We start from the raw sequence: 17,455 nt of genomic DNA on the forward strand, positions 1-17,455 counted from the left end.
GCAAAAAAGAAATGCTTATTTGCAAATAATAGATCCGCACAAATGCTGGATTTCGTGCACCGTTAATTAGACAATTTAAAAATTATAATGAGTACATAATAGACATAGATATTTTCACTGATCGTGTTTCCACCTTTAGAAAAATAGTAGATCATCTTTTATATTTTTTATACTTATATTTTTGTATAGTAATTATAAAAATTAAATAACTAATGAACTGAACTGAAGCGAATAACTGATGCACATATAATATCATGTAACGTACATCAAATGTAATATAACACAACAATCATAAGCTTCACAATACTTTCCTACTTAACAGTTACCAAACACAAATATTTGATTGTTGTTTAAAAGAAGTACGATTTTATATCTCTTGTATATTTTATCTGTGGCTAATGTAGTTGGTTTCACAATTAATTAAGGTTTATATTTATAATTATAAGCTATGGTAAATTGTTATTGTGTTACTGTTTGTTGGTCTTAATAAAGTAAATAATAATATATAATAAACATGGTACATTAAGATTTTGGTATATCCTTTCTGTCGGACACAAAATAAATAATATTATTCGTTCGGTCTTTCGCATGTACAAGGACAAACGAGGCAGCAGCACCACGGCACCCCGCTCCACACTCAACGTGGACTTTTGCAATATCAGGGGAATTCACTCCAACTTAAACGCCGTCCACCACCACCTTGAGACGGCGAAGCCGGCCTTGTGTTTCCTTACGGAGACGCAGATATCTCGACCTAGCGATACGTCATATTTAACGTACCCCGGGTACAAAATTGAGCACAATTTTTGGCCTCATGCCGGGGTATGTGTGTACGTTAGGTAGGATATTTGCTGTCGCCGTTTCGGCAATTTTGAGGGTAGGGACCTGTCTACTCTCTGGCTCCGCATAGATTTAGAGGACCGCGTCCGCATCTATGCGTGTGTCTACAGGTCCCATAGTGGTAACGCAGAAACCGATCATCTCATGGGCTGCGTTCAAGCGGCAATTGACGACGTGCTTGCACAGATCCCCTCCGCTGAAATCGTAGTCTTGGGTGGTTTCAACGGGCACAATGCCGAATGGCTTGGATCACATTTTACATTGGCGTATGGTCTGTCCCAGTTGGTCGAGTCGCCAACGCGGCTCGCGGATGTGGATAGCCACATGCCGTCCTTATTAGATCTTCTGCTGGCTACACATCCCGATGGTTACCAGGTCTTTGTTGACGCTCCTCTCGGAACGTCCGACCATTGCCTGGTCAGGAGTGTAGTGCCTATCCGACGCCCACGTCGCAGACCACCAGCGTCTCGCCGCGTTTGGCACTACAAGTCAGCAGATTGGGATAGGATGCGTTCCTTTTTTGCATCCTACCCTTGGGGCAGGGTTTGTTTCCCTTCGGATGATCCTAGTGCCTGCGCCGTTGCAGTAGCCGATGTGATACTGCAGGGCATGGGTATTTTTATACCAAGCTCTGTAGTACCGATCGGTGGCAGATCACAGCCCTGGTTCGATGCGTCAGTTAAAGCAGCATCTGACTGCAAAAAACAGGCGTATCGAACTTGGGTTGCGGCACTGGGCACAAAGGATCCGAACTGCAAAGTTCTTAAGAGGAAATATAACTGTGCCTCCAGATTTTTTAAGCGGCAAATCGCCCGTACAAATTCAAAACACGTCGTCAAAATCAGCGAGCAGCTTTCCAGTTACCCGACCGGAACACGCAAGTTCTGGTCGTTGTCAAAAGCTGCTCTTGGTAACTTCAGCCAGCCGTCCATGCCGCCGTTGCACATGAGGAATGACACCCTGGCCCATACGGCAAAAGAGAAGGCCGATGAGAGGCTCTTGTGCGCTCTTTTCGCCTCCAACTCGACTCTTAACGACAACGGAAAAACACCGCCGACCGTCCCGCGGTGACAGAGCTCTATGCCTGAAGTACAGTTCAGACAGAAAACTGTTAGGCGAGCTCTGTTTTCGTTGGACTTCAGGAAGTCGAGCGGGCCGGATGGCATTTCTCCAATCGTGCTTAGAACGTGTGCCCCTGAGTTCACGCCGGTGCTAACGCGTTTATTCCGGCACTCTTATTCCAAAGGCGTAGTCCCTGACTCATGGAAGTCAGCCCTTGTCCATCCGATCTAAACAAAAGGAGACAGTTCGGATCCGGCAAACTACAGGCCTATTGCTATTACCTCACTCCTCTCCAAAATCATGAAGAGCATAATTAGCCGTCAGCTCTTGGTATACCTAGAGGGTCACCAGTTGATCAACGACCGACAATACGGCTTTCGCCATGGTCGGTCGGCAGGCGATCTTCTGGTATACCTAACACATAGATGGGCTGCGGCTATTGAAAGCAAGGGGGAAGGCCTGGCAGTTAGCCTGGATATAGCGAAGTCCTTTGATCGTGTAAGGCACAAGGCGCTCCTCTCCAAACTTCCATCATTTGGGCTTCCCGAGAGCTTGTGCAAGTGGACCTCCAGCTTCCTCACTGGGCGCAGCATACAGGTCGTTGTCGACGGACATTGCTCGCACCCGAAGCCCGTGAATGCTGGAGTGCCCCAAGGCTGTTTGCTATCTCCTACGCTGTTTCTTCTGCATATCAATGATATGTTGGACACCTCCAACATTCATTGCTATGCAGACGACAGCACTGGTGATGCCGTATACACGGGCCATGCAGGTCTCTCTCGGGAAATCGTCGACCAGTGCCGGGAGAAACTTGTGTCTTCTATCGAGTCCTCTCTTGAGAAGGTCGCGGAATGGGGTAAATTGAACCTTGTCCAATTTAACCCCCAGAAGACTCAAGTTTGCGCGTTTACCACTTAAAAACCCCATTTGTCGTATCACCGCTGTTCGACAACACTTCCCTAAAAGCCTCGCCTAGTATCGGAATACTGGGTCTCGAAATCTCGAGCGATTGCCAATTTCGTGGCTATCTGGAGGGCAAAGACAAATTGGCTTCAAAGATACTGGGCGTCATTAATAAAGCACGGCAATACTTCAAGCCGGCCCACATTCTAGCGCTGTACAAAGCGCAGGTCCGGCCACACATGGAGTATTGATGTCATTTCTGGTCTGGTGCACCCCAGTATCAGCTCGATCCATTTGACCACGTGCAACGCAGAGCAGCTCGAATTGTCGGGGACCCAGTGCTCTGTGAACGGCTGGATCACTTGGCGTTGCGTAGACGTCGCTTCATTGTGTGTCTTCTACCGCATTTATCACGGGGAGTGTTCCGAGAGCTGTTCAACCTTTTTCCTGCCGCCGAATACCACCTTCGCACGACACGCCACATGCTAGGATATCATCCCCACCATCTGGATGTGTGGCGGTCCTCCATAGTGCGGTTTACAAGGAGCTTTCTTCCACGTACTACTAAGCTGTGGAATGAACTTCCTTGTGCGGTGTTTCCGGGACGATACGACATGGGTACCTTCAAAAAAAGCGCGTATACCTTCCTTAAAGGCCGGCAACGCTCCTGTGATTCCTCTGGTGTTCTGCAAGAGATTGTGGGCAGCGGTGATCACTTAACAACGGGTGACCCGTACGCTCGTTTGTCCTCCTATTCCATTAAAAAAAACGATTGCTTTTTAATGATAATAAGGGACGAGACGAGCAGGACGTTCAGCTGTTAGTAATTGATACACCCTGTCCAAAAATGCTGAGCGGCATTACAACTGACTCGTCACCTTGATACATAAGATGTTAAGTTTATGTCTTTTTGTCAGGTCTTTTAATCTTAAGATCACTACTGCTTTCTCTCTACCTGAGTATCTACTCAGAGACAAGAAACTTGGTGAACCTTAACCAGACTTTGACGTGATATGAATGTGACGTGATATTATATCTTTCTAGTTCTTAGATATCTTTAAGTATTTAAAAAAAATCAGTTGTACGAAGGTACTAATAACACACAAGGCACGGAATGTAGTTCGTGTTTGTTAAATGTACAATAAACTATTATTTCTCGTATTTACAAGTACTTACAATCTTCATCGGAGTTGGCTGTGCCGTTGTTATTTATCTCATTAAACGAATCCAGTTCGTGTTATTAGAAATAACATCGATATTTCATGTTCGATGAAAGCAAATAAAATGAACTGCCCTCGCTCAACACATCTCACAAATATCTAACCAAGAACATTTGTTAGAGAGGTATTTTAATCGTTATGAATTTTTCGAATTCTGTAAGTACCTACGTAATGTGCGTAAGAGTGCCAGGAGCACAAACATATTTATTATATATTTATGTAGGCATATAAGCTCAATGAAAATATATTAGGACTAGGTAGGTAATGTATAACAAGTCGTAATGGCTTTTCTATCAGAGTGCCAATTGTTTCCGCGGGGCCGGGTGTGGTTCATGTTGTTCAACTAAAGTCGAGAAGCTACAAATTAATTTTAACTGAATCAATTTTGTGGAAATAAATAACGTTCTTATTATAGGCACTGGTTCTAGGCACTAACCTGTGCGTATACTTAAATCTACCCATTATCCGTGCGAGTGCTGCCATAATCGAGTCTTGCCCGTTTCGTAGGTTAGGTATCATTTCAACAAAATACTTAACATTTACTAATGTGTAATATTCTATCAATCTGGTATTTTTTTCTCTGGTTGATCGCGCTGCCTTAAGGCCGTTCCCAATATACTATCTACAGATAGAGATAAATTACTACCTTCTACTATCAGTAATTAGCTGTCAATAATCTGAAGCTGTCCCAATATACCCGATAAGTCATTCTTATCGCCTTATATTGGGACCCGTGAATTGCAATTTCTATTGCTGGTAAGCTCTACGTCGTCCCATTGACAAACAGCGTGTACGGATAAGGTGAGTTACCATCGATAAGTTTATTGGGACAGAAAAGTCGACGATAGTTACGATTTTTATCTGAAGTAAGAGAGAGAGTGAATATTTGGAACGGCTGTTAGTCGACTCAAGTAAACTTTAAACGTGAAAGAGCGTTAGCACAGCAGAGCGTGGTAGTTCAGTCTCATTCAATGTACATTAAAAAGTACTGGACGAGCTTTCATTAAAAAAAATAATAAAATTAAGTAAGCCATTTCTTATATTTCTTACTTCTCATATTCATGCATTTTTACAATATTTGTTTACTTGCTACAATTATTATAATAAAATAATATTTAAATATTGCAACGTTTTTCTCTTTCTTTTTATTTGTTCATTTTTATTTATTTTAAAATTTACAATTAAATTGTTTATAAATTTATTAATTAAATTTTAGTAAATACCATGTCTGTGCTTTAGTTTATTCTATGGTTATGCAGCAAAGTTAGAGATTTATTGGGCGCGATATTCCATTAGTCGGCGGGCTATCCTGGCAACATTTAATTAGCTGGCCACACGGAAGGATGCAGTAACCCTGAAGTGAGCACCGCAAGCTTTATCTAACGCTGAATTACGTCCTTAACAATTATTGTGATCATAGTAAAGGGTGATCCAACCAAAACGTGTTAATTGTATATTAAACAAAAAAAGACGTGTGGCACTCGGGGACTGCCGCGGTAAAGCTATTGCATAGCATTTTTTATCAACTTATGCAATTGTAATTATTTATTTAATTTATTTATGCAGTATTTTTTTTCCTTTGTTTTTTGTTCTTTGATATTAATTCAAGTTACACTTTTTGAGCATGGTGACCGACAAGAAAACAATTTTTTTTTTATTAAATAAATGAGAAGTTAATATTGTTCAAAATATTTTTATTGTGTTACAATACATGTAAGTTATTCACGAATATTTATCATTGAAACTATAGGTTTATGGTAGCTGAAATAAGAAACATAAATTTCAGACTTGATATCTTCTAAATATCTGGAAAATACTGCGTCAATGGTGGTCCCATATTTTGTTGTGGATTCTTGTGGATCATTATTCATTTTCAAATTCTATATTTTCTAAAGAAAAGTTGTCAACCGCTCTGATTTTTTATCAGCGAAGTTGATGTTGAAATCGCCAGCCAAAATAAGTGGAAATTTATTACCATTTGTACCAAATAATTTCGACCCTTCTTCAGTGTAATCCAGTAAAGTGCGATGCATAGAATGCTCTTCCACGTCCAATTTTGGATTCGGAGAAATGTAAATTGCTACCATGACTATGTGTAGGCTATTTCTAAGTTTGCATAAACACAAATATCTCCAACAAATTAGCTCCTAACATTAACATCGCTAACGTGTGCAATACTCGTATTTATTTCAATATTCGGAGTCATAACATTAGTAAAATTATTATTATTTTGGCAAATAGCTACTCCACCTTTCGGAACAGTATCTCGTTTGAATTGAACAATACAATTGAAATTAGGTATTTCAATCGGATTATCAGGCGTCATGCAAGTTTCGGTAAGAAACAACACATTTGTTTGTCTCCTAACAAAATCTTACGCCGGATCCACACGCTGGCTGTTTGTCACAAACACCGCAAACAGCAAACAAAGTCCCAAACACCAACCACAATCACCCAACACAAACAGCCATCCACATGCTTGGCGAACGTTCATAACATTGCGAATAGGCAAACATGACGGACGACGAGCTTGTGGCAGCTATTACTTTCGGATTGACATATTTGTATTTTAAATTAAAGCAAGAGAGAGAAAAAAGAAAAAAAGAAGAAAGCAAAGACGATGGTGGATGATTAAAATACATAGAAATCGTACAAGGTACTGCTTAGACCTATTATTTGGGCTTTAATTTGCCGTGTTATTTAATTTTACTTAAAAATTTTTATTCGATTTCGAAACAAGATACGGACTTCAGGGAAGCTATACCAGCGAAATATCGTCTAGCAATAACACTAAGGTTTATCGCAAGTGGTGACAGTTATAAAAGTTTACACTATTTATTCAAAGTGTCTCCCCAAGCAATATTAAAAAATATACCTGAAGTCTGCAAAGCAATTAATGATGTTCTAAGAAATGAAATAAAGGTGAGTTGTTTTTTATAAATTTTTATTTTTATTATCAATAATTTGAAATGAAAAATGAATTCATGAAAAATTAAGCCGATTAAACTATCTCAATTTTCACGATCAAAGTCTTCATAAGCTTTAATTAAAGCTTCATTTACACGGTTTGTTTCTGTTCTTTGGGAAATCAACTCATTGGATATTATTTGAATGGTAGGAGTAGAATTTGATGAGCCCGATTGGTTGAAATAAACGTGATTTTGAGAAGTGAATGGTTGGGGTGAATTGATTACCAATGGTAAATACTGTGACGTTTGGGCGGTTGATAGCTGGTTTGAACCTAAAACTAAAGTATTTGGCAAAGGTTCAGAATACGAGGTTTCGGAAGATGACGGTCGATATGGAGCCGATGGTGAATTATTTGGCAAAGGTTCGGAATATGATGTTTAGGAAGTTGATGGTCGTATTGGAATTGGTGAAGTTTTTGGTAATGGCACAGAATATGCCTGATAAGGGGCTGATTGGGGAGATGGGGTTTGTCGCTTAAATAGCCTGTCTTTAATTCTATTTATAAACAATGTGTCTATATTATACATAAATAGTTTCCTCTCATCCGGTGAAAGTTCACGCAGTTTTTTCGCTAGTAATTTTCCATAAAGTTCGCAGTCGTCGTCTTCTTTTGGTGGTGGTGGTGGATATTCCCTCTGTCTTTTGCTTAAAATATTGGTCAACTGTCCAAATGCAGACGACATTTGCCGTTCCGCTGTGTCGGTAGCTGGACGACGGCGCACTGGTTTTGGTGTAGGGAGAGGCTGTTCTAAATCTCTATTTTCAACAACTTCTACGTCCTCTATAGCTGCAGTTTCATTTTCTTCTGGCAATGCTCTCTGAAATAAATAATTAATTTTTATTTACTTCATTTTGATTGTTTTCAGATGCCATCAACGGCTGATGCTTGGATGAATATAGAAAGAGGGTTTAGAAGAAAATTTCCACACTGTCTTGGTTCCATAGATGGCAAGCATATTAATATAGAAAGTCCACCTCATAGCGGAACTGAATATTTAAATTATAAGAAAACGTTCAGCATCGTTCTATTGGCATTAGTTGATGCCCACTACAAATTTATATTTGTTTACATAGGATGCCAAGGGAGGATTAGCGATGGTGGCGTCTTTAATAATTCATTACTGTGGAAAAATATATGTAAAAATGAAATTGATTTTCCTATACCATGCCCACTTCCTGGATCGGACGTTAACGTTCCATACGTTTTCATAGGAGATGGTGCTTTTGCATTGAGCATGCATGTTATGAAACCCTACCCAGGACAGCATAACATCGGTTCACCAAAAAGAATATTCAATCAATGTCTATCTAGTTTCGTATTTACCGTCGTCCAATTTATTTAGACCCCATTACTGTATCAGAAATAACAATGACCTGTGTACTACTACATAACTTCCTTCGAAAAAACTCTCCAGAGAGATATACCCCCCCAGGAACGTTTGATACGATTGACAGAAATGGTGAAATAATAACACGTGGATCTTGGCGAAAATACGAAGAGGAATATAATGCAATTCAGAACATGCCAAATGTACCCCGTAGATCACCTATGCATGCCAAACAGATAAGGGAAGAATTTACGTTATATTTTTGTAATAGATTTACTTAGCATTCTGCATTATTTAAAAATTATCCCTCAACATAGAAAGGATAGGTAATTAGTAAGTACTAGGATAAGTAAGTAGTAGTAGCATTAAGTAAGTAGTAAGTAATATAAAAAGGATAAGTAAGGTCACAGGATGTAACAAAAAGGTGCCAAAAGGTCATTCAAATATTAAATTAACCTTTTTAAGTTTTACTGCACCTTTTTTATACAGACTGTATAGCTATATTCTTGCGGCTCAGACAGAAGACTTATTACGCTTTTTATCTGATTTGAGGTTAGAAACATTTTTTGGAAATTTCTGATAAAATATCCATTACCTTCTAATAAGAGTGGTAACATTATAATCGGGGCCCCACCCTCTACCAGATTTAACCACTTATAGCCCCTTCCGCCTGTCAAACAACACTTAAGCCAATCGTATTTTTTTCGTAACTTTAGGATTTTTTTTTCTCGAAAATTATGAGGCTTCGCAATGTAATATTTTAGTAAATCGTTCTACATGTCGAGCTCTATACAGAAAAAAATATCAGCTTCTAAATCGACGTCACGTCTTCTAGAGTGCTACCATTCTTGCAAATAGATAATCAAAACTTTATCTGATTAAATCTTTATATAAATGATAGTTTAAATTTCATTAAGAATGAATAAACCATAATGAAAAAAAGTCGTTTTACTTACTTCCTCTGAATTTACGTTATTTGAGCAGGTATATACCGGTCTTAAAAATGACTCCATCAGGTCATAAGCAAACCAGACCGGTGTATAAACATCATCGGATCCTGAAAAAATAAAATTAAAATAAAATTTATTCGCAAGGAACATTGCAGGGGTGTTTAGACAAATATTTATTGATTATTTAAACTTACCTGCACCGGACCGAATAGAATCTTTTTTTTTCTTCAAATGTCTGCGGAACGTAGCCATCAGTATTTCTTTTTTGGTCTTCAATTCCTTGACACTTTTATTCATTATAATGCTGAGGCGAGAGGCTTTGTGATCGGCATCTTTGGGATTCCAGAGACATGGCTCATTTTGATAAGCCTCCAAAAATGTCAGAATCGTAGTTGCTGACCAATCAGACATTTTTTACGCTTTGCGCGCCAACGAAAAAGTGTAGCAAGAAAATACGTCCGCCTCCCGCAAGCTCGCGCGCATTACTGAACGCTGCCAAACATGTGGATACGTCGCAAACTGTTTGCCAAACATCCTTTAATCTGGCAAGAAAAACCGACACCGATGCCGAACACTGCCCATCACAAACACAAACAGGCAAACAACCACAAACACCCATCCACACGTCCGTGTTTGCTGTTTGCCATTGTTTGTCAAGTGTGTGGATAGGGCTTTGTAAATCGTATTTGTGACTATTTAGACTTTGGCAGTTGAAAGTCATTATTGAAATGCCATTTCTATAGCTAATGAAATCTAATACACTTTGAGCTATCGTCTTAACACTATATTTTAAAGACAGTCTTTTGAATTCTTGCAACAAAGATGCAGTCGACGCAGCTTGCTTTCGATTATGATAAAACTTGAATGTATAATAATAGTTTTTTGTCGTGATATACAATTTATCAATAGTAGTCACCCGAGAGAGCGCAACATAAACGAGTTCCTGAGAATGTGCTTTCTATACTCATATAATATTTCGTCAAAAGTTCCACCTTGCGACTTATGTATAGTTAGAGCAAGAGCTGAAGTTAATGGAAAATGTTTGCGTTTGGCTATACATTTTCCATCCGATGTTAATATGAAATATTTGCTGTTTGTAATTCAATGGGAACAGCGAGATTGCCTATTTCCGATTGCCCATTTTCTACCCACTTTATCTGAACCACAGAAATTCCAGCCAAACTCTAATTAATGTGTTACTTTCATCAAATTCTAGATGTACCAATTTCCCAACAGCACCATTTCCTGTAGCGTTACAGCCCTACCTTGCACGACATTCTCTTCATTACTGCACAATTTTCGTCTTTTCGTGTGAAAAAAATGAGGAAATCGTAAAGTCAAATAATACTGAGGCATATATTACAATTTGTTTTTAAATATTATTAAATCAAATTACATATCCACGTACGATTTGACGTTCAGCATTTGTTTTTGGTGCTTTTTTTATTTTTTTTTCTTCAAATCTTTTTGACGCTGATAAAATGCCCTTTGATATTCACAATTTCTTTTTTTTTAAGCTCTTTTTTTGGCTCTTTATGCTTTTCTTCTCTATAAAAAGAAAATATCTAGGTATAAATAATTTGGTATTTATAGTGTAATTACACACCAATACAATTATTCATTCAAAAAACTAGCTGGGCAACCGAGCTTTGCTCGGATTATTTTTTGGATACACTAAGTGATCTAAAAAAGTGAAAAGAAATTGATAAATTTATTTATCGTAGTTTTATATTTTCATAAAATAAAATATATAATAACTTTAACTTTAAAGGAAATAATAATAATAAAAAAACACATCAAGCAGACCTCCCGGTAACAAGATCATCCAGCCCCCACGAGTAGCACCCGTTCACGAGCATGACGCATGGACCAGCCATCGCCTCCCTCGACCATATTTTAGGGAAGGGAACGACCCGCCCCACGTCGCCGCCACAAGCAGAGGCATTTAAGCGAGCATGACGATACCTGCCACGAGAAATCTACCGAATAACAAAACAATTCAAGTTCATCTACATATTATGCAATACTTACTAAATGCCTATAATATCGTATATACTTTCTCTGCGCCGGATTAATGTGTGTTTTATGTAAAGGTAATTAATTACCTTTACATAAAAAACAAAGGTACTAAATAGTACACGTGCTTGGTGTAATGGTTTCTGTTACATACATAATGAAGAATGAATTTACACATATATATACACAAATTGAGAATCTAAATTGAGAATTTAAACTAAACGTGTGTGTGTGTGTATAAAAGAGAGCTAATTTTAATATCGCTCATTTTAGTATCAAAAATTTTGGTTATCTTTATAGCATTATTATATATAAATTAACAGAACAAAAAATAATACTGCATTTGTGATAATAATAATAAAATGTATGTACTCGTATATAGAGTACTCACTCATTTTCTTTCACTATTTTTTCGGACTTTCTTCATTAATAAATGCACTTTGTCTATTCATATTTAAAACACTTTGTACACAAATTATACAGGAACATTGTCCAACCAAAGAAAAATATGAGCATGTGGGCTACCACGATTGCGGGGTGAAGAGGGGGATTACGCATGCGCAGTAACGCCGATACAACCAATGCCACCTAAAGGCGAGTTGCTGAACTAAAGACACAAGCGTGATATTTCAAAAAAGTCATCAAAAGTTCTGCTATTCATGGATAGATGGCAAAACTAAAAAGTATCACCGGAGTGGGGGGCACTCCGATCGGCACAGCGGTGTTAGGTTATTTTTGTTACGGAATTTCTGGATTCGGTCTCCACGCTCAAGGCCCACGATAGAAGCTATGCAACAGCTTAACAACGGGTTAGCACTTGTATAATAATTTTAAGATGTGCATTATGCATGAACCTCTAAACTGCATATGAAGTCCTGGTACATTGTTACTAAGATGACACATGATTTCAACCGCAATGAAAAATATTAAGTACCACAGAGTAGGGATGATTATTTACGTACATTACTAGCACCTCTACCATATTTATGTTCTTCTGGTGTCTATGTAATAATACTTCGTGCGAATGACGTCAGAATTGAGCTATACCTACTCCCGTAATACATAAGATAATCTCTTCTTCAGCTATGATGGCCTGGTACCAAAACACTGTATAAAATTATTGTCTTATACAAATGATTTGAATTTTCTTTAGTATTAATTCCGCCAATATTTGTCTGTAAACAATTCGACACGTGTTTCGCCTCTACACGAGGCATCCTCAGGACGTGTTGTCTCGCCAAAATCTGGCACGAGACTAAAATTTTTAACTGTTTTTATAGTTTATTTAAAACCTTACAAACTTTTCTCAATATCATCGGTTTTGCGCACTTGGTATCGTTTTTGCGTGGTCTATTTTGAGGAGAATTCTCGCGTGCATGCTATTTTACATAGGCTAAGACTAAAAGTATCAGGAATGGAATATTACCACTGATCCTGTCTTATTAAAATCTTTTTAATTGAAAACTCCTTGGTTTTAAAAATCAAATACCATTTATTTATTTAAAAAAAGATTCTCGGTCTTGTCACAAGGTCTTGTCAAACTTGGTTAGTCCTCGAAAGAATCCTGGATATATGCGTACGAACCCGAAACAAAAAACCAGTCACGAGTTTGGGTGTTCGAAAAGGAGTTAAAGCCAACAAAAATTGTTCGTTTACGGAGTGTTAAAAAAAATGATGGCCACGTTTGTCTCCAAAACCAGCCATATTGCGACTATTCCTCTTGAGGGACAAAGAACGGTTAATGCAGAATGGTATGCTAGCATTTGTTTGCCACACGTCGACAATGCGAGTTCTCACACCGCGCACAGGAGAAAAGAGTTTTTAGAGCTAGAAAACATAGAATTATTAGACCATCCGCCGTACAGCCCCGACCTAAGCCCTAATGATTTCTATACTTTCCCTAAAATAAAGAATTAATTGCGTGGGCAGAGATTGTCATCACCTGAAGTAGCTGTGGACGCCTACAAAACGGCCATTTTGGAGACCCCAACTTCCGAATGGAATGGTTGCTTCAATGATTGGTTCCATCGTATGGAAAAATGTGTCAAATTTCGCAGAGAATACTAATAAAATAAAAAATACTAATAAAACGAATAAAAGCAATAATTACATTTTTAAATAGTAATGTAGTGTCACTACCTTGATTCCCTAAATTTTCAGTGCCGCCCTCGTAACATATTATAATTAATGTATGCATTTAATATATTGACGTACAAGAAACAACTAAACACATAATCATGCTAAAAAATTGTCTGAATCAAAACTCTGCCAAGTCTTATAGGCAGAGTTTTAGTTCAGTTGTATTTTGACAGCGCAACTCAATGACAATAATTTAATTATTTTACGTACATGAAGCCAGAACCTGAGAGTTAAAGAAGACATACCAAGATTTACGATCGATGCGTTACTCGGACGGTTCAGTCAACTGACTGACGGTAAGAGCGGTAGGTAACCCGAAAGGCGTGGGATTGAGTCCCGAATCATCCAAAAATTTTGGTACAAAATAAATTTATATTTTTAATCCCCAGAAGTGAGGAATGCCACTTAAAATTAACAATCTGTTTACCTTGATGCTCTTATTTCTACTTAAGATTAATAAGTATGTTGCATTATAAAGATAGTCGGATAAGAAATCATTATAAAGATAAAATTCATACAAAATCATAAAAATTGGTCTGAAACTTTAAGGCGAGGTATTCCCAACACTTAAGGCAAAAATCGCTCGAACATAATTATATCTATAAGATTCGATAGGTACGCATAGACACGGGCACGGCTGAGACACGAACCGAGCAACGCGGGTCAACGACCCCCCACTCCGGAAGGACCGCGTAATATTTTTTAAAACTTACGGTTGCGCAAGAGTACGAAATACTGTGATATTTTTTATGCATTTTTGAAGTGAAACTTGTTTATCGACGTAAAAGAGAAATGTTATATTACGTGTATCTTGTATGTTATATGGGTATCGTATCCGAGGGTGCAGAGAACGAATTTGAGATCATTTTTGAAATCCAAGATGGCTGCCGCGCAAAATTATGAGTTCAACAATATGGGTATCGTATCCAAGGTTCTCGAGGGCGCAGAGAAAGAATTTGGGGTAATTTTTTAAATCCACGATGGCGGCGTTGCACAATTATGATTTCAACAATATGGGAATCGTATCCGAGCTTTTTGAAGGTGCAGAAAACGTATTACGTAATAATAGTCAATTAAGCAATGTTGCACATTGTTAAAATATATTAAATCTTGTATAAACTAATTATATTACCAGCAATATCAACTTTAGAATATCATCATGTACACCAGTAGTACTTTTCAAGTCATTTTTCCACCAAAGTCTATCGCAAACAGCGCAAGAATAACCAAAATACTTTTTTTTTTAAATATATTATAAAATTGCAGATGACTATGGATTTCTTCATAATATTTTGTATATTTTGGAACTGTATCATTAATGACGTTCATTCCTACGTTGAAAGTAGCAATATCAGCATCATATTCATCGTTATCATCTCCACTAAGTTCATCATCGGAGGATATTTGGGAAGATATTTTCTCAGTACTTTGATTTTCTGCTCTATTATTAATATTCATTTCTTCAACATGAATTAATGGTGTGAAATGTACGACTCGAAGATGTAAATGTATGAAACTTTGCAAGTCATTGACTCTGAAATGAAGGAATTGTCTTTCTTCTATGTTAGTTCTAGTGTTAACATAGTAATTATGTACACAAACATTCTGATTATACACTTTAGCAAATATTTTTATACAATCCATTTCTGCATACTCTGTTCCACTGGTGAGAATTGACCTTGCACCATTTGGATTGATGCATGAGTTAACGAAGGGCGAAGCAAGTAGTTGTTGCCTTATGCGTAAAGGCGACATTGAGAGATTCATAATTTTTTTATAGAAAAAAAGAAACAATTTCCATCTGGAGGAATGTTGACATCTTGGTAATAAATTCCTTGTGCTGGCAGTTTCTAAACTGTTGATATGGAACGTGAAATGAATTATTTTGCTGCGTTTCTTCTGCGTTATTACGTATTTCTTCTGGATGTTTACATTTTTTTTTTGCACTGCAATTATCACGTGATCTAAAATTAACCAATCAAAAAATATTGTTTAAAAATACATCATATTTTACTCCAAAAAATATACCTTATAAAGTTAAAAAAATCTTAACTTACGCATCTCAATGATGATTTAAAGTGTTTAAAGCCTGAATTTTTTTTTCCTTTCGTAATATTCTTTATTTTTTTGTTTAATTGTATTTTTTTACTTTCTTTTTTCTTTAATTTCTTTGCTTCATGATGTTTTTTTCTTCTTTCTGCATTAGTTTTAGGGTTTTTAGCTGGTACTTGATCAGTCTCACTACATTCATTTGATCTCTCTGCAGTTATATTTTGTACCATTGTATTTTATAATTTCTTTCTCTCACGATATTCTCTACATCTTTGTGCCTTTGTACCTCAGTAGTCGATGCTTTAGTTGATTCTCTATTGAAATAAAAAAAGCAAAAAAATTGTACATATACATACACACACATCTTTCATACACGTCATAGATGCGCGGGACTTTGTAAACACAACAGAATGTGTATATATATATACTCTCTCTCGACTTCGTAAACACAACAGCGTATAGGTTAGAACACGCACGGCTTGCCAAACACATTCGTTCTGATATTGTTATATTAAAATATAATTTGCTTTTAAATTTATTAAAGTTATGACGCGTACACTTGCTAAACACACATTAATGGAGAGATTATTACTCTGAGACCTCGCAATTATCGACAGTCCTTCTGCATTTTTCACTTCCAACGCAACAGCCAACTGAAAGCAATATCAGTCCACTTCAATCTATAAATAGAAATGTGAAATTTCTGACTCCATTTGAATTCAGAGATCAAATTAAGGCTGGACCCAGAAAATCGATTCGAAAACCTAGAAAATTAGGAAGAAGCATGATTGCTACCGTTACTCCGGAGAAAAAAGAAATTGAACTAGCCAAAGTCTCTGAGAAAAAAAAAGAAGTCAGCCGGGCTAAGATGCGCAACGCGACATATGTCGCGACGAAGGAGACAAAAGTCGTCGACATCGGTTAATTTCTTGTTTACCCTAACATGCACACTACGAGTGACAAAACTCTCATCGAAGACTAGGCCTTGTCGCGTAGAAAAACCGATGTTGCCGTTTAACAGGGATGAATGAGGAATAAATGGTATTCTAACGTTGCAACACCGATTTCGTTCATTCTATTTTTTATCTAACTATTAAAATGATATTTGTTACTGAAATTTACTTACTCTGACCACAGAGTACTTTTACTTCGGGGCCGGCAACTGTCAATTATGGCTTGATAATGTTATCATAACTCCTCGTTTACACCAAGGTATTATACACGTATTTGACAAGTTTCATGCAAATTACAAATACAAGTTATATGCAATGTTTTCAAAATACAAATGCATAAAACTTGTCGTAGACAATATTTGTATGAAACTTGTCTGATGAAATTGTTTGTCACCTATTAGTTGTCTACATGTATAAGAGTATAATCTCATGTTTTATACTTGATGTAGGTCTGTAGCTAAACTTGTTTAAGACATGTCAGTGCAGAAGTTAATTAATTTGACAACACAATTGACTACTGGTACCACAGAACAGAAAAAACTAGTTGAAGTGGCATGGGGGCGTTACTCTGTCGCCACTATTGTGTACAAATGTACAACTCGAGGCTCAAGTGAGACCAGTCGTTTGATGTCAAGTGAAGCATTATTATCTTCTATTCTTAAATCATTCAATAAGGAACGATAGACCCCTTCTTGCTGTCGTCTCCTCAAAAATGATCGCGACCAGTACTTGGATGGTTTTATTGAATTTCCTTCATTCTGTATGATGTACAAGTATAGATACTGCACTCATGAAACAAAGTTTCGCAGTACCTTCACTTTCTATTGTCTGACTGTAGAAGTGACATCATGTCATTTTACTATGGAAACCGATGTCGCCAAACTCACACATTAATCTATTAAATATGTAATACACACACTTAATTATTAATCTCATATTCTTAAAGTGATTGTGACAACCTCAGAACTTTTCTTAAATTGAGAAAAATAACATATAAAAACTTGAAGTAATAGGAACTCTAT

The 17,455-nt window shown here is 37.3% G+C and overlaps 1 protein-coding gene across 1 annotated transcript; it reads right to left on the reverse strand.

Annotated features, from left to right (window-relative positions):
* Nucleotides 1–7,026: 7,026 nt before the first annotated feature.
* LOC126976332 (uncharacterized) lies at nt 7,027–11,330 on the reverse strand. The gene is made up of 4 exons (XM_050824625.1): nt 11,305–11,330; nt 9,468–10,956; nt 9,280–9,380; nt 7,027–7,813 (listed from the first exon to the last, which is right to left on the reverse strand). Exons 2-4 carry the CDS (start codon nt 9,682–9,684, stop codon nt 7,373–7,375), a joined length of 759 nt encoding a protein of 252 aa, XP_050680582.1. The 5' UTR covers nt 9,685–10,956; nt 11,305–11,330; the 3' UTR covers nt 7,027–7,372.
* Between the last annotated feature and the right edge of the window lie 6,125 nt (nt 11,331–17,455).

The sequence above is a fragment of the Leptidea sinapis genome, chromosome 40, assembly GCF_905404315.1.
Source record: "Leptidea sinapis chromosome 40, ilLepSina1.1, whole genome shotgun sequence".
Lineage (NCBI taxonomy): Eukaryota > Metazoa > Arthropoda > Insecta > Lepidoptera > Pieridae > Leptidea > Leptidea sinapis.